The sequence below is a fragment of the Oncorhynchus tshawytscha genome, linkage group LG30 (assembly GCF_018296145.1).
Source record: "Oncorhynchus tshawytscha isolate Ot180627B linkage group LG30, Otsh_v2.0, whole genome shotgun sequence".
NCBI classification, from domain to species: domain Eukaryota; kingdom Metazoa; phylum Chordata; class Actinopteri; order Salmoniformes; family Salmonidae; genus Oncorhynchus; species Oncorhynchus tshawytscha.
Genome location: NC_056458.1, coordinates 38,299,283 through 38,323,580, shown reverse-complemented (window position 1 = coordinate 38,323,580; position 24,298 = coordinate 38,299,283). Strand labels below are relative to the sequence as shown.

General features: G+C 46.7%; 1 protein-coding gene across 9 annotated transcripts in view; it reads left to right on the top strand.

Annotated features, from left to right (window-relative positions):
- Positions 1-24,298, top strand: part of LOC112228329 (rap guanine nucleotide exchange factor 6) — a 163,469-nt gene that overhangs the window by 66,374 nt on the left and 72,797 nt on the right. The window contains exon 1 of one of the 9 annotated variants that reach the window (XM_042309542.1): positions 10,228-11,179. The exons of the other annotated variants lie outside the window; for them this stretch is intronic. Within the exon in view, the coding sequence (XP_042165476.1) occupies positions 11,126-11,179 (54 nt within the window). The 5' untranslated portion in view covers positions 10,228-11,125. Of the gene's footprint in view, positions 1-10,227; positions 11,180-24,298 lie in introns of those variants that run through there. 9 annotated transcript variants of the gene reach the window in all.

Sequence of the window (24,298 nt, the reverse complement as noted above, 5' to 3'; positions counted from 1 at the left end):
ATCCTACAATCTGGATGTTTTTTTCTCATTTTGTCTGTCATATGGCATTTTCCTATTTTGTTGCATTACAACCTGTAATATAAATGTATTTTTATTTGGATTTCATGTAATGGACGTACACAAAATAGTCCAAATTTGTGAAGTGAAAAAATAAAATACATGTTTTTTTTTTTTAAATGAAAAAAATAACGGAAATGTGGTGTGTGTATATGTATTCACCCCCTTTTAATATGAAGCCCCTAAATAAGATCTGGTGCAACCAATTACCCCCAGAAGTCACACAATTAGTTTGATTGCACACAGGTGTACAATATGTAAGTTTCACATGATCTCAGAAGATATACAACCGTTCTGTTAGGCCCCAGAGTCTGTAACACCGCTAAGCAAGCGGCACCATGAAGACCAAGGGGCTCTCCAAACAGGTCAGGGACAAAGTTGTGGAAAAGTACAGATCAAGGTTAGGTTATAAAAAAATATCTGAAACTTTGAATATCCCTAGAGGCACCATTTTAAATCCATTATTAAAAAAATTGAGAATATGACACCACAACTAACCTGCCAAGAGAGGGCCACCACAAACTCACGGACCAGGCAAGGAGGGCATTAATCAGAGAGGCAACAAAGAGACCAAAGATAACCCTGAAGGAGCTGCAAAGCTCCACAGCGGAGATTGGAGTGTCTGTCCATAGGACCACTTTTTAAGTCGTACAATCCACAAAGCTGGGCTTTACGGAAGAGTGTGGCCAGAAAAAAGGCATTGCTTAAAGAAAAAAATAAGCAAACATTTTTGGTGTAAATGCAGGTGGGAGACTCACCAAACGTGTGGAAGAAGTACCTTCTGGTCAGATGAGACTTAAATTGGGCTTTTTGGCCATCAAGGAAAATGCTATGTCAGGCACAAAACCAACACCTCATCACCCCGAGAACACAATCCCCCCCCAGTGAAGCATGGTGGTGCCTGCATCATGCTGTGGGGATGTTTTTCATCAGCAGGGACTGGGAAACTGGTCAGAATTGAAGGAATGATGGATGGCGCTAAATACAGGGGAAATTCTTGAGGGAAACCTGTTTCAGTCTTCCAGAGATTTCAGGCTGGGATGGAGGTTCACCTTCCAGCAGGACAAGTCTCTCAAGCATACTGCTAAAGCAACACTCGAGTGGTTTAAGGGGAAACATTTAAATGTCTTGGAATGGCCTAGTCAAAGCCCAGACCTCAATCCAATTGAGAATCTGTGGTATGACTTAAAGATTGCTGTACACCAGTGGAACCCATCCAACTTGAAGGAGCTGGAGCAGTTTTACCTTGAAGAATGTGCCAAGCTTATAGATACATACATACCCAAGTGCGTTCCTGGCCGTTCTAAGAGACTATTCCATGGATCATTACATTTCTATGAGACATGGTCTGGTAACTGGGTCACGAATGTCTCAACTTGGCCTGAATAGAATGACTGCATTCGTACAGTTGAAGAGTGATGATCACACTTCTGCAAGTCTCTGCTTAGTCTTGGTGCACGACACCCAGCTACAGAAGGCAGCAGAACCAGGTCGCTAGGCTAGTCGATGGCTTGTGATATTTCACTTCCTGTCAGTCTACAAGACGTCTGCTGCTGGCTGAGCCTCTCTTCTTCTTCTCCTTAGCTAGAGTTAGCATCTACGAGTGGAAACATCCACGGCTAATAGAACGTAGCCTAGCGGCTGAGGTTAGCTTTTAGCGCTTGCAGCTAGTCAGTTATTGGCTGATCATCAGGTCTCAGCTGATATTGCCTCTGTGTGCACTTGAGTCTCATGATCATCAGACTCTGAGTTGATCAGCCAGTAGAGATGCGTAAGTGCTGGCTGGCTGCGCCACATAGAAGGCCTTTGTCTGTCCTGATCCCAGAGATCATTTACACATCTCCTCCCCCAGCCAGGTTCTGTAGGTCATGAGGATATTGGGATGTCTCATGATGACTTCATGCTGTAAAGGGATGGTTGATGACTTGTTGTTGTCATGGAGACCCTCGTCATCTTCTAGAGGTGAACTTGATGTCCTCTGTCTTGTCCCACTTCTGTCCTTGTCTGCCATGTGACGTGTTGTGTGGTATACATCCACTAACCTGTTTCTCTTGTTATTCCATCTCATCCTATTGGCACATTTAACCATGATGGTCTTGATGTGCCCCACTGTCAGAGCTGAACTGCCTGTGGGGTGAGGGATAGAGACTGGTTGTGTGGTGGTCAGGGGAGATTGGGGGGTGAAGATGGAGAGTGTGGTTTGGGGCAGAGGAGGACTGGCTATTACAGGAGACCTCTGGGGATTTCACCTCCCTCCTCCTCCTCCTCCTCCTCCTCCACTGAGCCCTGAGGCTGATGGGTGATTTATCACTTCAGTTCTTCTGGAACTACCCCCCCCCTCCTTTCAGCACCTCCTTCTCAGCCCACCAACTCCACCTCTGACCCCCCAGCCCCAGCACTCCAGGCTAACACAACACATCAGCCTGCATTGATGTACTATTATACAAACTGTACAAGGCTTTTAACACCGCTGTAATCAACTGCTCTGATATACCACAATAAGAACACAGTAGCTCTAACAAAACCTTTGTAATCAGGCCAGGCACGCCGACTACCAGTATATACAAGTGTAAGCCCTGGAGAGAGAATGTGTTGTGAAACATGTGAGAAGCAGCATAGTCTCCTGTACTGTACCCGGCCATGGGGAGTGGATCTAGGACCTGAAAATATAGCGCAGGCTACAGTCCAGGCAAGACTTAATCTAAATGTTATCATTCATTCTGTGCTGAATGTACCTCTGCTGCTGCCTCTGGAGCTAATTTGAGGGTTTACGTCATCATAGCTAGGATGGCAACCTTGCTGAACCCCCCCCCCTCTTCACTCCTCCTCCCTTCCCCCAGCTCATATTTTCATCCCACTTAGTGCTATGGAGCTGGGCTTTTTTGCTGAAGCCAGGCAGGGACTTGACCCTGGAGCTCAGGGATCACTGTTCCCAGACATGCTTGCTTAGTAGCAGCCCCCCATCCTCTCCTCCTGCACCTTCACACACAAGCAGCACATTCCCTCCAGGCCTCCTCCCCTCCCCTCTATCTCTGCTCTCTTCCCTCTCTTCTCCCTGCCCCTCACATCCCCATCCTCTCTTCTCCGGCTGAATCCCAAATCACCCCCTCCTCCTCACCCCTCCAGTTGTACGTTCACGTGCACCTCCACTATATGCACAAGTGTCCCAAAGCTGAGGTAGTGAGAATGATGGAGGGTGTAGGGGCTAATTTGACCCTCCAATAGCCACTTTGACCGAATCAGCTACACTGCTGGCTTCAGAGCGAAGTTGTATCCCATAACGCACCACAGTGTTTTTGTTTTGAGCCACCTGTATTCGTTTGACTGATTGACACATGTAACATATGAAATGCCTCCCAACTGTTTAGATCTTTGAAAACAACGGGTAATATCCTCATTTGAATTTCATGCTTGTTTTATTATTTAAATGTGAATTGCATTTGTTTTTTTGATTCCCCTTGCACAGTGCAATCCAGGAGAGCACAGCACAGTACAGATCAACACAACACAGTAAGGTACAGGACAGCACAGCCCAGAACAGTGGTCTGCTGGAACTCATGGTGGTTCTGTGGCTAGTGGAGCAGAAAGGCATTGTTATGGCCAAGTACAAACCATTTAATATGGCCTGTTTATACGGAAGGATTATTGGCTGTCTCAACTCTCAAGGGTGGGTTTATATTGTATAATATGGGTTATATAAAGAGCAATATACCAAAGGCAACATGTTTCATTCTGCTTGGTTAAGATATGATGATTTCATCCCCTCACCACTCTTAGTCACCCTCAGAGTTTCATCAGCAACGCATGATAACAGAGGGTCCTCCAGTGAGTTGCTAGGGGTGAGGGTCCTCCGGTGAGTTGCTAGGGGTGAGGGTCCTCTGGTGAGTTGCCAGGGCTGAGGGTCCTCCGGTGAGTTGCCAGGGCTGAGGGTCCTCCGGTGAGTTGCCAGGGCTGAGGGTCCTCCGGTGAGTTGCCAGGGCTGAGGGTCCTCCGGTGAGTTGCCAGGGCTGAGGGTCCTCCGGTGAGTTGCCAGGGCTGAGGGTCCTCCGGTGAGTTGCCAGGGCTGAGGGTCCTCCGGTGAGTTGCCAGGGCTGAGGGGCTGGTTTGGAAGTCAGGCTAAGACCTCCAGAGTCATCAAACGAGAAAAAAAAACAATCTAGGAACAAGGTGCAATCCTATAACACAGGCTCCATTGCCTGCCGCATGTGGCAGGGGCTCCAGTCATCATGGATGACAAAGGAAGACCCAACCATGATCTGCCCAACGATGCCGCTCTACCAGATGAACTCAATGCATTTGATTATGCACACTTTGACAAAAACAACACCGAGCCGTACATGGGGGGCCCCCGCCGACCCGCGTTCTCAGATCAGCTGGGGGACATGCAGGATAATATTCCAGGGTACGTTCTCAGATCAGCTGGGGGACATGCAGGATAATATTCCAGGGTACGTTCTCAGATCAGCTGGGGGACATGCAGGATAATATTCCAGGGTACGTTCTCAGATCAGCTGGGGGACAGATAATATTCCAGGGGACATGGGGGACATGCAGGATAATATTGGGGGACCAGGAGGGTACGTTCTCAGATCAGCTGGGGGACATGCAGGATAATATTCCAGGGTACGTTCTCAGATCAGCTGGGGGACATGCAGGATAATATTCCAGGGTACGTTCTCAGATCAGCTGGGGGACATGCAGGATAATATTCCAGGGTACGTTCTCAGATCAGCTGGGGGACTCAGATCAGCTGGGGGACATGCAGGATAATATTCCAGGGTACGTTCTCAGATCAGCTGGGGGACATGCAGGATAATATTCCAGGGTACGTTCTCAGATCAGCTGGGGGACATGCAGGATAATATTCCAGGGTACGTTCTCAGATCAGCTGGGGGACATGCGTTCTCAGATCAGCTGGGGGACATGCAGGATAATATTCCAGGGTACGTTCTCAGATCAGCTGGGGGACATGGGGGACAGGATAATATTCCAGGGTCTCGTTCTCAGATCAGCTGGGGGACATGCAGGATAATATTCCAGGATACGTTCTCAGATCAGCTGGGGGACATGCAGGATAATATTCCAGGGTACGTTCTCAGATCAGCTGGGGGACATGCAGGATAATATTCCAGGGGGTAGCGTTCTCAGATTCAGCTGGGGGACATGCAGGATAATATTCCAGGGTACGTTCTCAGATCAGCTGGGGGACATGCAGGATAATATTCCAGGGTACGTTCTCAGATCAGCTGGGGGACATGCAGGATAATATTCCAGGGTACGTTCTCAGATCAGCTGGGGGACATGCAGGATAATATTCCAGGGTACGTTCTCAGATCAGCTGGGGGACATGCAGGATAATATTCCAGGGTACGTTCTCAGATGGGGGACAGCTCCAGGGGGGACATGACAGGATAATATTCCAGGGTACGTTCTGGGGGACAGATTCAGCTGGGGGACATGCAGGATAATATTCCAGGGTACGTTCTCAGATCAGCTGGGGGACATGCAGGATAATATTCCAGGGTACGTTCTCAGATCAGCTGGGGGACATGCAGGATAATATTCCAGGGTACGTTCTCAGATCAGCTGGGGGACATCAGGATCAGCTCAGCTGGGGGACATGCAGGATAATATTCCAGGGTACGTTCTCAGTTCTCAGATCAGCTGGGGGACATGCAGGATAATATTCCAGGGTACGTTCTCAGATCAGCTGGGGGACATGCAGGATAATATTCCAGGGGTCAGACGTTCTCAGATCAGCTGGGGGACATGCAGGATAATATTCCAGGGTACGTTCTCAGATCAGCTGGGGGACATGCAGGATAATATTCCAGGGTACGTTCTCAGATCAGCTGGGGGACATGCAGGATAATATTCCAGGGTACGTTCTCAGATCAGCTGGGGGACATGCAGGATAATATTCCAGGGTACGTTCTCAGATCAGCTGGGGGACATGCAGGATAATATTCCAGGGTACGTTCTCAGATCAGCTGGATAATATTCCAGGGGGGACATGCTCAGATCAGGGGGACATGCAGGATAATATTCCAGGGTATGTTCTCAGATCAGCTGGGGGACATGTGGGATAATATTCCAGACGTTCTCAGATCAGCTGGGGGACATGTAGGATAATATTCCAGGGTACGTTCTCAGATCAGCTGGGGGACATGTAGGATAATATTCCAGGGTACGTTCTCAGATCAGCTGGGGGACATGTAGGATAATATTCCAGGGTACGTTCTCAGATTAGCTGGGGGACATGCAGGATAATATTCCAGGGTACGTTCTCAGATCAGCTGGGGGACATGCAGGATAATATTCCAGGGTACGTTCTCAGATCATGCGCAGAACAGCTGGCGGGCGAATTCATGGTCATTTTCAACCTCTCCTTTTTCCAGCACATTGTAAATATGGTATTGGCACTGACCCTGTATATATGCTAGCTTACTTATTTTCATGTTCTTATTTCTTTTTTTCATGTATTTTTTTCATTTTTTTTTTTAGTACCACTGATATTGATTACTGCATTGTTGGGAAATAGTTTGCAATAAAGGCATTCCACTGTACCTGTGCATGTGATAATAACTTGAATTCAGCCTCCTTCTCTTGTTACTCCTTCCTCTCTTCTCTCCCTGCCCACTTATCTCCTCCTCTCAGCTACCCTCTCATCCCCTCTCTCTCATCTCTTATCTCCTCCTCTCAGCTACCCTCTCATCCCCTCCCCTCTCTCTCATCTCTTAGCTACCATCTCAGCCTCTCTCTCTCTCTCTCATCTCCCCCTCTTAGCTACCCTCTCCTTCCCCTCTTGTGTGTCTCTCTCTCTCTCATCTCCCCCTCTTAGCTACCCTCTCCTTCCCCCTCTCGTGTCTCTCTCTCTCCTAGACCTGTACACAGTGTAGTACAATACAGTATAGCCCCTCCCAGAACAGTGGTCTGCTGGCGTTCTGTGTGTTGTGCAGCATGAAAGCATTGTGACGGCCAAGTACAAGATGGAGTCATCATCCATTAATATGGCCTGTTTAAGTGGAAGGATTATTGGCAGTCTGGACTCTCAAGGGTGGGATTATACTGTATAATATGGGTTATATAACGAGGAATAGACCAGAGGCAACCTGTCATGTTAAACGCCATTTATTAGAATAGCAGCATTCTGTGTTCACTGTGGTGGGAGGTGGTATTTGAGGGGAAGATTACATGAGGAGAATCAATTGTTTTCATCATTATTTTTGCCTTTTATGAATTAGGCAGGGTGCCAAAATATATGCAAATGAGTGGTGGAAAAATAAAAATAGGTTGAAATATGTCTTGCACTACCCCCAACCAGACACACACACAAGCCAAGCAGTTTGTGTGTGTGTGTGTGATTGTTCAGTGCTCACTGAGACGTCCTATGGCTCAGGGATACTGAGTGATTCTGTCTCGCCTCTGTCACTCTCCTAACCACTGCAGGGAGAATGACCCACGTGTAAGATTTCCCTACACACACACACACACACTTTAAGCGCCCATTAGAATTCCTATCTGAGTGTTGTTGATCGGAGCAGGGTTGGACATTGTACGGTGTACTGTATATACCTTCCTTCCTCTAATGAAGTGTACAGAAGCCAGCAGCACTGTCTGTAGTTAGAGACCAGTTGTTTGACTTCGGTACCCTGATGTCTGGACTGTTGAATGAGGCAAACGTCTTCAGGGTGCTGCTTGTCTGCGCTGGCAGTTTGACCTTTTACCTCATGGAAATATTGTATTTTCATTATATTGGCCATGTTCGTTGTGAAAACAGGCCTATCTCTTCCCATGTATGTCTGATTGAAGTGTATTCACAAAGTTAGCTTCACTGCTTGTAATCTTGATCTTGTGGTTAAACTTTCTCTTATGCGCATGCGCACACACACACACACACACAGAGGAAGCACATCCTGCCTGATGTATGTCTGCTTTCTCTCTCACTTCCTTGTCTGCCTGAGAAACAAAGCTGCTGTTTTTGATGCAACAAGTAGAATCGATCATGAGAAAAAGCTGTGATAGTGTGTTGGTCAGTAGAGCATTTAGACAGCTGATGACTGAACGTGTGTGTGTGTGTTGGTCAGTAGAGCATTTAGACAGCTGATGACTGAACGTGTGTGTGTGTGTGTGTGTGTGTGTGTGTGTGTGTGTTGGTCAGTAGAGCATTTAAACAGCTGATGACTGAACCTGTGTGTGTGTGTTGGTCAGTAGAGCATTTCGACAGCTGATGACTGAACCTGTGTGTGTGTTGTTCAGTAGAGCATTTAGACAGCTGATGACTGAACCTGTGTGTGTGTGTGTTGGTCAGTAGAGCATTTAGACAGCTGATGACTGAACCTGTGTGTGTGTGTGTGTTGGTCAGTAGAGCATTTAGACAGCTGATGACTGAACCTGTGTGTGTGTGTGTGTTGGTCAGTAGAGCATTTAGACAGCTGATGACTGAACCTGTGATAGTGTTTGTTTTGGGAGGATTAGAGAGATGTTCATAAGCAAGCATTCCTCAAGGTTCCTCTGAAGGAATTTAGCCATGAGCAAAACAGAGGACTGTAGAGGTGTGTTTGTGCCCTCTATTAAATGTTGAAGGGAGCTGCAGCTGGCTCTCACACTATCTCTCCCTTCGTGTACCAACCTGGAATCCTTTACATGAGAAGTCCTTTTCTTCCTGCTGAGAGGCCGGGGGCACTCTGTCTCTCTGTGTGTCTCTCCTCTTTATCTCTCTCTGTATCTCTCTCCCTGTATCTCCCTCTGTGTCTCTCTATCTTGCTCTCCTATGGACAGCGCTCCCAGGGAGGCTCCATGTGCTGGTCTGCTATTGGCTGCTCCTTAAAATAATGATGTCATTCTTTAGCAGCATGGAGTAGAGTGTGGGGCGCGGAGCCGAACAGAGAAACAGGCTTCAGCCCCCCCTCTTCATAACAGTGGTGCACGGAGAGAAGACATCCCCGTCTGGCCGCTGAGCAACACTGACACATTACTCAACAGCAGGTTTGCTCAGAGGAGCTTCTCTCTGCTTTAGTAAAGGCTGTATGTAAGGTGAGCCTGCCATGCTCCTCTATAGCCACAGCAGAGGAATTAGTCTTTGAGAGCCAACGTTATTTCTGGTTTCACATCCCCATCCCTCACTGCTGGGCTGCCCCATACAGAGTAGTAGTTGTTTTGGTCGTCTGGGTTTCTTTGTAACAGAGAAGTGGTTTAGAGCTCTTCTTTTCAGTAGTACACATTTCTCAGATCTTAGTTTGGTGCTGCAGGTCTCTGTCCCAGGTGTTATTCAGTGGCCTTTAACAATGTAACTGGATCTTGTGCTGTAAATCAAAGCTCTCGACTCTATTTCTAATTCTATTTCACAACCAGGCACAATTGGAGCTTTTGTGAAAGGGAAGACGTTAGTATATTTCCCATGCAGACCCGTGACATGCTGTGATTTATGCTTTTTCCTTTGTTATTTATGCATTTATTTAAAGGGACGGAGGTGACTGAATACACAAAGCTTGATCAATAAAGATGCTCCCTCTCTCAACTGTCTTTCTCTCTCTCTCTTTTTCTCTGTCACTCCTCTGTCTTTCTCACCCCACCTCTCTCCGCTCCCTCTAGACAGCCAATCGGTCTAATGGCGTTTCCCCCAGCACTCGCTCTCCCCTCCGTCGCTCTCCTCCCCTCCGTCGCTCTCCTCCTCCGTCGCTCTCCTCCCCTCCGTCGCTCTCCTCCCCTCCATCGCTCCTCTCCCCTCCGTTGCTCTCCCCTCCGTTGCTCTCCCCTCCGTTGCTCTCCCCTCCGTTGCTCCTCTCCTCTCCTCCCCTCCCTCTGTTGTTCTCTCCTTCCCTCTTCTCCTCCCCTCCCTCTGTTGCTCTCTCCTCCCCTCCGTTGCTCTCCCCTCCGTTGCTCTCCTCTCCCCTCCGTTGCTCTCCTCTCCCCTCTGTTGCTCTCCCCTCCGTTGCTCCTCTCCTCCCCTCCCTCTGTTCTCTCCTTTCTCTCCTTCCCTCCTCTCCTCCCCTCCCTCTGTTGCTCTCTCCTCCCTTCCTTCTGTTGCTCTCTCATCCCTTCCTTCTGTTGCTCTCCCTCCCTTCCTTCTGTTGCTCTCTGCTCTCCCCTCCCCGCGCTTCCCTCCCCCCTCCCTCCCATCGCGCTCTCTCCTCCCCTCCCTCCCATCGCGCTCCCTCCTCCCCTCCCTCCCTTCCATTGCTCTCCCTGCACAGGTGACGTCATAATTTTTCAGCCGGGCTTTCCTCCCTCCCTCTGCCTATTAGTTGTTGACGCTAGCCTGGGTCTATGCACTCTGAGCTGGGGACCAGGAGCAGGCAGTCTGGCCCCTCCTGGAGATGGACAAGCACGCACGCTGCTGGAGCGCTATAGAGAGAGAGGGAGGTGGAGGAGAGCTGCAGTGAGCCAGGCTGTGTGAGAAGGAACACCGAGCGGAGCGCAGGCTGACTGACTGGAAGTCCTGCTAGAGGTCTCTGGGACTTGCCAGCACTGGAGAATTGGCTGTCTGCCACTGTTACAAACAGGTTAAAAAGAAGAACACTGCCAGAGACTTTAAACTCTGAGGCGAACAATATCTCTGAGGACTTTCTCAACACTTTGACTTCTCTCTAAGGGGATCCTACAGTGGTGGAATTTACAGCACAACTGAACTTGAGCAAGTTTGCAGGATCACTGATCATGGAGGCTGTGGCTTTGCAACCTGCTTTGTCTTCAGGATTTTCTGCTTTCAGCACTCTGGAGATGCTGAATGAACAAGCTTTTCTGCAATGAGTCGGTCTTCCTCCAGCTTTTTAAATGCATTTCTTGATTTTTATAGGGGGGTTCACAAGTGATCCTCTGAAAGCTTCTCTCGCCATCGGCATTGGCTTCTTGATTGACATCTGATAGTCACTGCCAGAACCTAAAAGAACAATAACAAAGTGACAGTTAATGTCTGAGGATGTTTGGACAACACTGAGGATTGATCTCTCTCAGGGCAATTTCCTTTAGTCCCTTGGGAAGAATCCTCAATCTGATCGGCGTCGTCTTTCCTTTTCCTTTTTTCTTTAGGTGTTGAAAGGGGAAACTTCCCCTCCCTGCTCTGGAAATGGCTTTCCTCGTCCGTTGCTATGCCAACTGCTTGCAGCCGTGGTCCTCCAAAGTAAGCAAAGTGGTAATCCTTTCTGTGGCCAGCGCACTGTGCTGGGTGATGCCCTGTGCTGGGTGATGCCCTGTGCTGGGTGATGCCCTGTGCTGGGTGATGCCCTGTGCTGGGTGATGCCCTGTGCTGGGTGATGACCTGGGCTGGGTGTGAACCATACAGCCCCTGTTAAACCACTGTTTGTATCATTTGTTCATGCATGCTTTGCTGTAAATTCAAATGCATAATTTGGACTATAGCTTATATGTATTAATTGAACATTCATATTTCACAATTCATTCTGCAATATTTGTACCGAGCGACAGGTTTGTGTGGTAGAACACAATGTATGAACGAGTAGTTTTCCCTGGTATGAATGATGAAATTACTGAATTCACAGCATGAAGGGGGAATGAGTGTGTATGGCTCGGTCACGGTGCTGGTTGGGCTGTGCTGGACAGGTGGGGTTTACCCTTACTTGACTGTCAGATTGACTGTTTTGTCCACCTGAGCTGCGGGACAGATGGCTGGCTCTCTCCTGTGGTAGGCCCCCAAACAGAGGCACTGAGGCGTCCTGACAGACTGCCTGTGAAATCAATGTGTTGCCATGGGACCAGACATCTTGGTGTTCAGAGCTTCCAAGATGTTTGTCTGAATTATGGGATGTGAGGTGTCTTGATTAGTAGGGATGTAATGATTCACCGATAAGCATCGTCCCCGCGTTTTCAATAATTTACAGAAATTTGTTGGTCACACCAGTGAGGAAGAGGTGACGTGACACACCAGCGAGGAAGAGGTGACGTGAGCGGGGACAACTGGCCCTAACTGGTTCTTCTCCAGCAGGTGTTCATTTAAAAAATGTTACTCACCAAGCAAGAAGTTTTGTTGAATTTGGTTACCAAAAATGTAGTGGCTTATTTGATTGAAAGTAAGTTGTGTAGTGCTTAGGTTGTTACGCGTGTACTGATAATTAAGACATCCAGGCAACTTTGATAAAAAACACTAAGTTGTGCCTGTTACTCACACATGTATCTGCCCTCACATGCTCCCACCTGATCTTGCCTCCTCCCGACTGCCATCTAGACTGAGTACCAGTCTCTTTGGATAACATTCCACTCCTTGTCATTGCCAAAGAGTGTCTTGGGCACCTGACAATGGAGTGGAATAGCTGAAGAGACTGGTACCTAGGTTAACTGCCTTCTGTTCTTTAAGACATTTATTTTCACAGTTAGAGCGGCAACTTGAGGACCTGGTCGATATAATGGATCATCTGTGGTCACACACTTTTTTTTTTCACAAGCAATATTTAAATTGTAATTGTGCCAAGGGGGGCACTGCATCATTCGTGGAGGACAACATGTTTACTGTTGCCTTGTTTCTAAATATTAATAATAGTACTTTCATTTTCAATCTGTCAAAATGACAAGTTAACCAGGGGGTGATTTTCAGGTAACAAAGTGAGGGGACAAAATGCATAAATTAATAGTGGGGTGGTAGATGCTCAGTCTGCTCAATGACTCAGGTACACACACACACACACACACACACTCAGGACCACTCAGCTTAGTGAAGTCATCTCGGACAGATCAAACTCCAATTAGCAGCAGATTTAAAATGGAAAATGAATGTGTTGGAGCGAAAACCTACAGGTTGGTAGCTCTCCAGGAACAGGGTTGGAGTGAAAACCTACAGGATGGTAGCTCTCCAGGAACAGGGTTGGAGTGAACCTACAGGATGGTAGCTCTCCAGGAACAGGGTTGGAGTGAAAACCTACAGGAGGGTAGCTCTACAGGAACAGGGTTGGAGTGAAAACCTACAGGAGGGTAGCTCTCCAGGAACAGGGTTGGAGTTAAAACCTACAGGATGGTAGCTCTCCAGGAACAGGGTTGGAGTGAAAACCTACAGGATGGTAGCTCTACAGGAAAGTGAAAAAGGAACCTACAGGAGGGTTGGCTGAAAACCTCCAGGAACAGGAACAGGGTTGGAGTGAGAACCTACAGGATGGGCTCTCCAGGAACTGAAAACCTCAGGAGCTCTCCAGGAACAGGGTTGGAGTGAAAACCTACAGGATGGTAGCTCTCCAGGAACAGGGTTGGAGTGAAAACCTACAGGATGGTAGCTCTCCAGGAACAGGGTTGGAGTGAAAACCTACAGGATGGTAGCTCTCCAGGAACAGGGTTGGAGTGAAAACTTACAGGATGGTAGCTCTCCAGGAACAGGGTTGGAGTGAAAACCTACAGGTTGGTAGCTCTCCAGGAACAGGGTTGGAGTGAAAACCTACAGGTTGGTAGCTCTCCAGGAACAGGGTTGGAGTGAAAACCTACAGGATGGTAGCTCTCCAGGAACAGGGTTGGAGTGAAAACCTACAGGATGGTAGCTCTCCAGGAACAGGGTTGGAGTGAACCTACAGGATGGTAGCTCTCCAGGAACAGGGTTGGAGTGAAAACCTACAGGATGGTAGCTCTCCAGGAACAGGGTTGGACAGCCCTGATCTAGCCTGTAACGTTTTATTTCGGTCTACGTGCGCCAAGTTCTGAGTGCAGTGATGTCAAGAACTGTTGATGTTAATAAGCGCATACCACCGCACTAGTGCGTGTATATCGGAGGGGTTGGGAAAATGCAGAAGACAAATCTCCTATGGATTAATTAAGTATTTGTGATCTTATTCATTGCTTTGTTGATAAGAGAGAGGATAGGAAATGGAAAGGCTGCACTAGGCTACCTGCGGTTTGAGCGTTGGGTCAGTAACCGAGAGGTTGTTAGAGCGAATCCTCTAGCTGACAAGGTAAAACATCTGTCGTTCTGCCCCTGAAATCAAATGAAATTTATTTATATAGCCCTTCGTACATCAGCTGATATCTCAAAGTGCTGTACAGAAACCCAGCCTAAAACCACAAACAGCAAGCAATGCAGGTGTTGAAGCACGTTGGCTAGGAAAAACTCCCTAGAAAGGCCAAAACCTAGGAAGAAACCTATAGAGGAACCAGGCTATGAGGGGTGGCCAGTCCTGTGTGGAGATTATAACAGAACGTGGCCAAGATGTTCATAAATGACCAGCATGGTCAAATAATAGGTCTGGGACAGGTAGCACGTCCGGTGTACAGGTCAGGATTCCATAGCCGCAGGCAGAACAGTTGAAACTGGAGCAGCAGCACGGCCAGGTGGACTGGGGACAGCAAGGAGTCATCATGCCAGGTAGTCCTGAGGCATTGTCCTAGGGCTCAGGTCCTCCGAGAGAGAGAAATAAAGAGAGCATACCTAAATTCACACAGGACACCAGATAAGACAGGAGAAGTACTCCAGATATAACAAACTGACCCTAGCCCCCCGACACAAACTACTGCAGCATAAATACTGGAGGCTGAGACGGGAGGGGTCAGGAGACACTGTGGCCCCATCCGATGATACCCCCAGACATGGCCAAACGGGAAGGATATAACCCCACCCACTTTGCCAAAGCACAGCCCCCACACCACTAGAGGGATATCGTCAACCACCAACTTACCATCCTGAGACAAGGCCGAGTATAGCCCAGAAAGATCTCCGCCATGGCACAACCCAAGGGGCGGTGGCGCCAACCCAGACAGGAAGATCACATCAGTGACTCAACCCACTCAAGTGATGCACCCCTCCTAGGGAAGGCATGAAAGAGCACCAGTAAGCCAGTGACTGAGCCCCTGTAATAGGGTTAGAGGCAGAGAATCCCAGTGGAAAGAGGGGAACCGGCCAGGCAGAGACAGCAATGGCGGTTCATTGCTCCAGAGCCTTTCCGTTCACCTTCACACTCCTGAGCCAGACTACACTCAATCATATGACTCACTGAAGAGATGAGTCTTCAGTAAAGACTTAAAGGTTGAGACCGAGTTTGCGTCTCTCACATGGGTAGGCAGACCATTCCATAAAAATGGAGCTCTATAGGGGAAAGCACTGCCTCCAGCTGTTTGCTTAGAAATTCTAGGGACAATTAGAAGGCCTGCGTCTTGTGACCGTAGTGTACGTGTAGGTATGTACGGCAGAACCAAATCAGAGAGATAGGTAGGAGCAAGCCCATGTAATGCTTTGTAGGTTAGCAGTAAAACCTTGAAATCAACCCTTGCCTTGACAGGAAGCCAGTGTAGGGAGGCTAGCACTGGAGTAATATGATCACATTTTTTGGTTCTAGCCAGGATTCTAGCAGCCGTATTTTGCACTAACTGAAGTTTTAGTGCTTTATCCGGGTAGCCCGGAAAGTAGAGCATTGCAGTAGTCTAACCTAGAAGTAACAATAGCATGGATTAACAAGCATCTCTATTTTTTCAGAGTTTTCTTCTTTCCGACTTTCGATCTACTTCCTTATGTCTGAAACACAGGCTTCTGGTGAAGGCAATTTTGGGGCTTCAACATGTTTCATTGAAATGTACAGCTGTATGTCATCCGCATAGCAGTGAAAGTTAACATTATGTTTTCGAATGACGTCCCCAAGAGGTAAAATATATTGTGAAAACAATAGTGGTCCTAAAACGGAACCTTGAGGAACACCGAAATGTACAGTTGATTTGTCAGAGAACAAACCATTCACAGAGACAAACTGATATCTTTCCGACAGATAAGATCTAAACCAGGCCAGAACTTGTCCGTGTAGACCAATTTAGGTTTCCAATCTCTCCAAAAGAATGTGGTGATCGATGGTATCAAAAGCCGCACTAAAGTCTAGGAGCACGAGGACAGATGCAGCGCCTCGGTCTGATGCCATTAAAAGGTAATTTACCACCTTCACAAGTGCAGTCTCAGTGCTATGATGGGGTCTAAAACCAGACTGAAGCATTTCGTATACATTGTTTGTCTTCAGGAAGGCAGTGAGTTGCTGCGCAACAGCCTTTTCTAAACTTTGAGAGGAATGGAAGATTCGATATAGGCCGATTTAGTTTTAAAAATATTTTCTGTGTCAAGGTTTGGCTTTTTCAAGAGAGGCTTTAATACTGCCACTTTTAGTGAGTTTTGTACACATCTGGTGGATAGAGAGCCGTTTATTATGTTCAACATAGGAGTGCCAAGCACAGGAAGCAACTCTTTCAGTAGTTTAGTTGGAATAGGGTCCAGTATGCAGCTTGAAGGTTTAGAGGCCATGATTATTTTCATCATTGTGTCAAGAGATATAGTACTAAAACACATGAGTGTCTCTCTTGATCCTAGGTCCTGGCAGACAACTGAGCTTTGAAGGAATACGCAGATTTAAAGAGGAGTCCGTAATTTGCTTTCTAATGATCATGATCTTTTCCTCAAAGAAGTTAATGAATTTATTACTGCTGAAGTGAAAGCCTTCCTCACTTGGGGAATGCTGCTTTTTAGTTAGCTTTGCGACAGTATCAAAAATACATTTCGGATTATTCTTATTTTCCTCAATTAAGTTGGAAAAATAGGATGATCGAGCAGCAGTAAGGGCTCTTCGATACTGCACGGTACTGTCTTTCCAAGCTAGTCGGAAGACTTCCATTTTGGTGTGGCGCCATTTCCGTTCCAATTTTCTGGAGGATTGCTTCAGAGCTCGGGTATTTTCTGTATACCAGGGAGCTAGTTTCTTATGAGAAATGTTTTTATTTTTTAGGGGTGCAACTGCATCTAGGGTATTTCGTAAGGTTAAATTGAGTTCCTCAGTTAGGTGGTTAACTGATTTTTGTCCTCTGACGTCCTTGGGTAGGCAGAGGGAGTCTGGAAGGGCATCAAGGAATCTTTGTGTTGTCTGTGAATTTATAGCACGACTTTTGATGCTCCCTAGTTGGGGTCTGAGCAGATTATTTGTTGCAATTGCAAACGTAATAAAATGGTGGTCCGATAGTCCAGGATTATGAGGAAAAACATTAAGATCCACAACATTTATTCCATTGGACAAAACTAGGTCCAGAGTATGACTGTGACAGTGAGTAGGTCCAGAGACATGTTGGACAAAACCCACTGAGTCGATGATGGCTCCGAAAGCCTTTTGGAGTGGGTCTGTGGACTTTTCCATGTGAATATTAAAGTCACCAAAAATTTGAATTATCTGCTATGACTATAAGGTCCGATAGGAATTCAGGGAACTCAGTGAGGAACGCTGTATATGGCCCAGGAGGCCTGTAAACAGTAGCTATGAAAAGTGATTGAGTAGGCTTCATAGATTTCATGACTAGAAGCTCAATAGACGAAAACGTAATTTTCTTTTTTTGTACATTTAAATTTGTTATCGTAGATGTTAGCAACACCTCTGCTTTTGTGGGATGCACGGGAAATATGGTCACTAGTGTACCCAGGAGTTGAGGCCTCTTAACACATTAAAATCATCAGGCTTAAGCCATGTTTCAGTCAAGCCAATCACATCAAGATTATGATCAGTGATTAGTTCATTGACTATAATTGCCTTTGAAGTAAGGGATCTAACATTAAGTAGCCCTATTTTGAGATGTGAGGTATCACAATCTCTTTCAATAATGACAGGAATGGAGGTAGTCTTTATCCTAGTGAGATTGCTAAGGCGAACTCCGCCATGTTTAGTTTTGCCCAACCCAGGTCGAGGCACAGACACGGTCTCAATGGGGATAGCTGAGCTGACTACACCGACTGTGCTAGTGGCAGACCCCACTAAGCTGGCAGGCTGGCTAACAGCCTGCTGCCTGGCCTGCACCCTATTTCATTGTGGAGCTAGAGGAGTTAGAGCCCTGTCTATGTTGGTAGATAAGATGAGAGCACCGCTCCAGCTAGGATGGAGTCTGTCACTCCTCAGCAGGCCAGGCTTGGTCCTGTTTGTGGGTAAGTCCCAGAAAGAGGGCCAATTATCTACAAATTCTATCTTTTGGAAGGGGCAGAAAACCGTTTTCAACCAGCGATTGAGTTGTGAGACTCTGCTGTAGAGCTCATCACTCCCCCTAACTGGGAGGGTGCCAGAGACAATTACTCGATGCCGACACATCTTTCTAGCTGATTTACATGCTGAAGCTTTGTTGCGCTTGGTGATCTCTGACTGTTTCATCCTAACATCGTTGGTGCCGACGTGGATAACAATATCTCTATACTCTCTACACTCGCCAGTTTTAGCTTTAGCCAGCGCCATCTTCAGATTAGCCTTAACGTCGGTAGCCCTGCCCCCTGGTAAACAGTGTATGATCGCTGGATGATTCGTTTTAAGTCTAAGACTGCGGGTAATGGCGTCGCCAATGACTAGGGTTTTCAATTTGTCAGAGCTAATGGTGGGAAGCTTCGGCGTCTCAGACCCCATAACGGCAGGAGTAGAGACGAGAAGGCTCGGTCTCAGACTCCGACTCCGCTGCTTAATGGGGGAAACCGTTTGAAAGTTTCTGTCGACTGAATGAATGAGCGTCCCCGGTTGAGCATTCCTATAGCATTTCCCTCCAGAAACCATGAGAAAGTTGTCCGGCTGCTGGGACCGTGCCAGGGGATTTATACTAACGTTACTATCTGTACTTACTGGTGGCACAGACGCTGTTTCATCATTTCCTACACTGAAATTACCCTTGCCTAACGATTGTGTCTGAAGCTGGGCTTGCAACACAGCTATCCTCGCCATAAGGCGATCATTCTCCTGTATATTATGAGTACAGCGTCTGCAATTAGAAGGCACCATGTTAATGTTACTACTTAGCTTCGGCTGGTGGAGGTCCTGATGAGCCATGTCCAGATAAAGTGTCCGGAGTGAAAAAGTAGAGTGAGAGAAAAACTAAAAATATAAACGGTAATTAAAAAGTAAAAAAATGTAAAGTTGTCAGGTAGCAAAGTAAGGTTGGCAACAAAAAACCAAGGCAGTTAGTCCACTGTTCCTAGGCCGTCATTGTAAATAAGAATTTGTTCTTAACTGACTTGCCTAGTTAAATAAAGATAAAAATAAAAATTGCCCTACTCTGACACTTCTATGATTGGACACAAAACCTCTTCATCCATAGTTGAGCGATGTGTAGTCCTGTGTATAATCCTCTGTATGAGAGCACCATGAGATGAGAAGCAGCCTGTTTGAAGACGGGTCTAGTGGCAATTGTTTGCCGCCCGTCGGTGATGAGATGAGCAGACCTCTGAAATGTTAATGAGGTTTCCCTGGAAGCCCATCAGCTCAAGTACCAGACTGACTGAAGCTACAGTATGGTCGGAAATAGCGTTGTCATCATAACTGGTGTTGTGCCGAGCTAATCCTATTAATTCGTGTCTACTTTTTGAAGAGAGCGTTTCTGACGCTCACTTGTTGGCCTTCCAGACTATTTCCTCGCATCTCTTTGATGTACAATTATATGGCTTGGAATGTTTATGTTCTGCCTTTTTGGTTTTCATCTTAATAAGAGATTCACTGCCAGTATTAATCTACTGAAATCCTTCTCATCAGTTATGTTTGTGGACAGAGCTGGACTTCAGGACTATTGACTGCTGAACAACTCATGAGTTGGTGTTGAATGTTGATGTTGAGAACCATGCCTTAATGAATATTCAAACATTTTGGAATAAGATTAACAAGGGGGCGTCTCTGATTCACTCTGGAACAGAAGCTTGGCAACAGATGACAGACTACTAAATATGGGCCACTACTCTCCCTGTCTGGAACCCTATGAACCTCCCTGGAGCCGGTCTCCTCCCTTTGTGTCACTGTGAATTCCTGGTTCTGACTGGCTCTGACTTTAGTTTTTTTGATGGGCCTGAGAGAGACCAGAGTCACTGGTAGTACACTATATAGGAAATAGGGTGTCATTTGGGATGTACATTTGTCTAAGTGAACTTCCAGGCAGGGTTCTTAATGGAACCCAGAGCACATTAGAGTTTTTAGAATCCAACCATTCTCCCCTGTTGACTGCTCTGGTCTGGGATCAGGACAGGTGTCAAGGGTTTGCTAACTTTAAGGCTTGTTGCCTTCTGTTCTGCCGTGTTGATTTTTATTAGCTCGTTGGCCACCGTCTTTCCTTCCCTCAGGGGAGAGTGCTTCCCTGCTCAAGTGCAGGGCGCTTAGTCTTGCTACATCAGCAATCAATGGGGTTGGAGAACTTTGGCATAATCAGTGTGGATTGATTACCTTTTAATAGTAATGGAGGCAGAGGGGAGAAAAAGCTGTAGTGAAATGGATCCAGGGACAGGGCAGTCAGCCAGGGGAAGGTTGTGCTGTCGACAGGCTCTGCTGGTGGGGTAACTGTCTCTCGGCCCAGCCTCTAGTTCTCACTAGATATGGAGCTTCTCATCCAAGCATCTTTTATCATCAGGATGGATGGAGTCAGATTTGAAGCATTTGATCATATCCAAAGTATTATTTGAATGTGTACTAGGTAGGAAAAGATGAGGGGGGGAAATATTGGCAATCAACATGTGAAAAATCAATTCATATCTTTGTTGCTGTGATGCATTGGCCTTGGAAGATTGTTAAATACTAGTTTGGTATAACAGTAATGGGGCTCTAATTCATCATTTTAGATAACATTGTAGTTCATTGTGAAGCTGCAATGGGTAAAATATAGGCCTAATTCACACATTTGATTACGTTCACATTTTTTTCTTGTCATTTGGTAGTACTGGATGTGCACACAAGGGGCGCTATTTCTAAAATCTCACTCACAAATAACTCAACCGGGATCCTGGTCCAGGAGGGGATTGAATGTCTCTGCTGTAACCAAGAAGCTTGATCTTGACATCTAGCCACTTAGCTAGCAAGTTAGCAAACCAAATGCATAGCTGGAGCCCTTAGCTGGATATAATTTATCTGACACGTCTTAGATTTCTTACAGTTATGCTTAACTTATAGTTATAAGAACGAAACGTTATTGAAATCATACCATCTGTGTATTTCGAAATACCCCGGTATATCGCCCAAACCTACTACCTTTCTACTGACCTACCTCCCTCCTTCCCCTCCCTACCTACAGTGCCTTCAGAAAGAATTCACACCCCTTGACTTATTCCACATTTTGTTAAAGTGGAATAAAAAAACGAAACATTTTAGAATAAGGCTGTAACGTAACATAATGTAGAAAGAGGGAAAGGGTCTGAATACTAAATGCACTGTAAGTCGAAACTGTAGGTCACTCAGGAACATCCACTGTCTTCTTGGTAAGCAACTCTAGTGTAGATGTGGCCTTGTGTTTTAGGTTATTGTCCTGCTGCAAAGGGAATTAATCTCCCAGTGTCTGGTGGAAAGTAGGGTTGAAAGGCGGGAACACTGTTACCAAGATTTACTGCCCAAAACCACTCCCTTTTCCCAGGATAAATAACTGCGAGGGTCCGGTAAATTATAATAAATTATTCATATGAACAGCATGACTTGAAATGGAACTGTTAAATGTTATGCAATTTCTAAATTTATCTTCTCTATGCTTTCTGCTTGATCAATCATCAACGTCCAGGGTGGTGACATGCAGCTAATTTCAGTATGGAGCGCAGTTCACAATACATGTAGACCTATCATCTACCTCAGGGTAACATTTTTTTTCTTATGACATGTAGGTCCTGTATTTGCTGCAGCAGAGCCTATGCTACAGTCATATGAGTACCAAATATCTGATTTATGTCTTCATCTGACTTTTGGGGGTCACCTTTTTTTAAATTAAAAGAAATAAAACGTTTTTTGTTTTAATTCAGATGCAGAGTTTTAAAATGGCCTATCACTCGAATATTGTGCACTGATTTAATGCAACGTGTGAGCACCCTCTCGCAGTCTTTCTCAATCTCATTCAAATTGCATCCAAAATAGATCATCCTGTTCAAGATTGATGTAGGCATAAACAGTACCAGTCAAAAGTTTGGACACACATACTGATTCAAGTGTTTTTCTTTATTTCAATGATTTTCTACATTGTAGAATAAGAGGGACGACATCAAAACTATGATATAACACATAAGGAATCATGTAGTAACCAAAAAAGTGGTTACAAAATATATTTTTGATTTGAGATTATTCAAAGTAGCCACCCTTTGCCTTGCTTTTGCACACTCTTGGCATTCTCTCAACCAGCTTTGCCTGGAATGCTTTTCCAACAGTCTTGAAGGAGTTCCCACATATGCGGAGCATTGGTTGGCTGCTTTTCCTTCAGTCTGCGGTCCAACTTATCCCAAACCATCTCAATTGGCTTGAGGTCGGTTGATTGTGGAGGCCAGGTCATCTGATGCAGCACTCCATCCCTCTCCTTCTTGGTCAAATAGCCCTTACACAGCCTACTGTGAAGCATGGGGGTGGAAACATCATGCTTTGGGGCTGTTTTTCTGCAAAGGGACCAGGACGACTGATCCGTGTAAAGGAAAGAATGAATGGGGCCGTGTATCGTGAGATTTTGAGTGAAAACCTCCTTCCATCAGCAAGTGCATTGAAGATGAAACATGGCTGGGTCTTTCAGCATGACAATGATCCCAAACACACCGCCCTCGGGCAACGAAGGAGTGGCTTCGTAAGAAGCATTTCAAGGTCCTGGAGTGGCCTAGCCAGTCTCCAGATCTCAACCCCATAGAAAAGCTTTGGAGGGAGTTGAAAGTCCGTGTTGCCCAGCAACAGCCCCAAAACATCACTGCTCTAGAGGAGATCTGCATGGAGGAATGGGCCAAAATACCAGCAACAGTGTGTGAAAACCTTGTGAAGACTTGCAGAAAACGTTTGACCTCTGTCATTGCCAACAACGGGTATATAACAAAGTATTGAGAAACTTTTGTTATTGACCAAATACTTATTTTCCACCATAATTTGCAAATTAAATTCATTAAAAATCCTACAATGTGATTTTCTGCATTTTTTTTCTCATTTTGTCTGTCATAGTTGAAATGTACCTGTGATGAAAATGACAGGTCTGTCATCTTTTTAAGTGGGAGAACTTGCACAATTGGTGGCTGACTAAATACCTTTTGCCCCACTGTACCTAATGACCTAGCTCCCTATCTACCTACTGACCTAGCTCCCTATCTACCTACTGACCTAGCTCCCTATCTACCTACCGACCTAGCTCCCTATCTCCCTACCGACCTAGCTCCCTACCTCCCTACTGACCTAGCTCCCTACTGACCTAGCTCCCTACTGACCTAGCTCCCTACCTACCTACTAACCTAGCTCCCTACCTACCTACTGACCTAGCTCCCTACCTACCTACTGACCTAGCTCCCTGTCTATCGACCTGCCGACCTGGCTGCCTGCCTGCCAATCTAGCTACCGACCTACTGACCTAGCTCCCTACCTACCTACCGACCTAGCTCCCTACCTACCTACCGACCTAGCTCCCTACCGACCTAGCTCCCTGTCTACCTACCGACCTAGCTAGCTCCCTGTCTACCTACCGACCTAGCTAGCTCCCTGTCTACCTACCGACCTAGCTCCCTGTCTATCGACCTACATACCTACCGGCCTAGCTCCCTGTCTATCTACTTCCCTACCTCCCTAGCTCCCTACCCCCTACCGACCTAGCTCCCTACCTACCTACTGACCTAGCTCCCTATCTACCTACCTACTGACCTAGCTCCCTATCTACCTACCTACTGACCTAGCTCCCTACCTACCTACTGACCTAGCTCCCTATCTACCTACCTACTGACCTAGCTCCCTATCTACCTACTTACTGACCTAGCTCCCTATCTACCTACTTACTGACCTAGCTCCCTATCTACCTACTTACTGACCTAGCTCCCTACCGACCTAGCTCCCTGTCTACCTACCGACCTAGCTAGCTCCCTGTCTACCTACCGACCTAGCTAGCTCCCTGTCTACCTACCGACCTAGCTAGCTCCCTGTCTACCTACCGACCTAGCTCCCTACCGACCTAGCTACCTGTCTATCGACCTACATACCTACCGGCCTAGCTCCGTGTCTATCGACCTACATACCTGCTGGCCTAGCTCCCTGTCTATCTACTTCCCTAGCTCCCTACCCCCTACCGACCTAGCTCCCTACCTACCTACTGACCTAGCTCCCTACCTCCCTACCTCCCTACCGACCTAGCTCCCTATCTACCTACCGACCTAGCTCCCTACCGACCTAGCTCCCTACCGACCTAGCTCCCTACTGACCTAGCTCCCTACCTACCTACTGACCTAGCTCCCTACCTACCTACCGATCTAGCTCCCTACCTACCTACCGATCTAGCTCCCTACCTACCTACCGATCTAGCTCCCTACCTACCTACCGATCTAGCTCCCTACCTACCTACCGATCTAGCTCCCTACCTACCTACC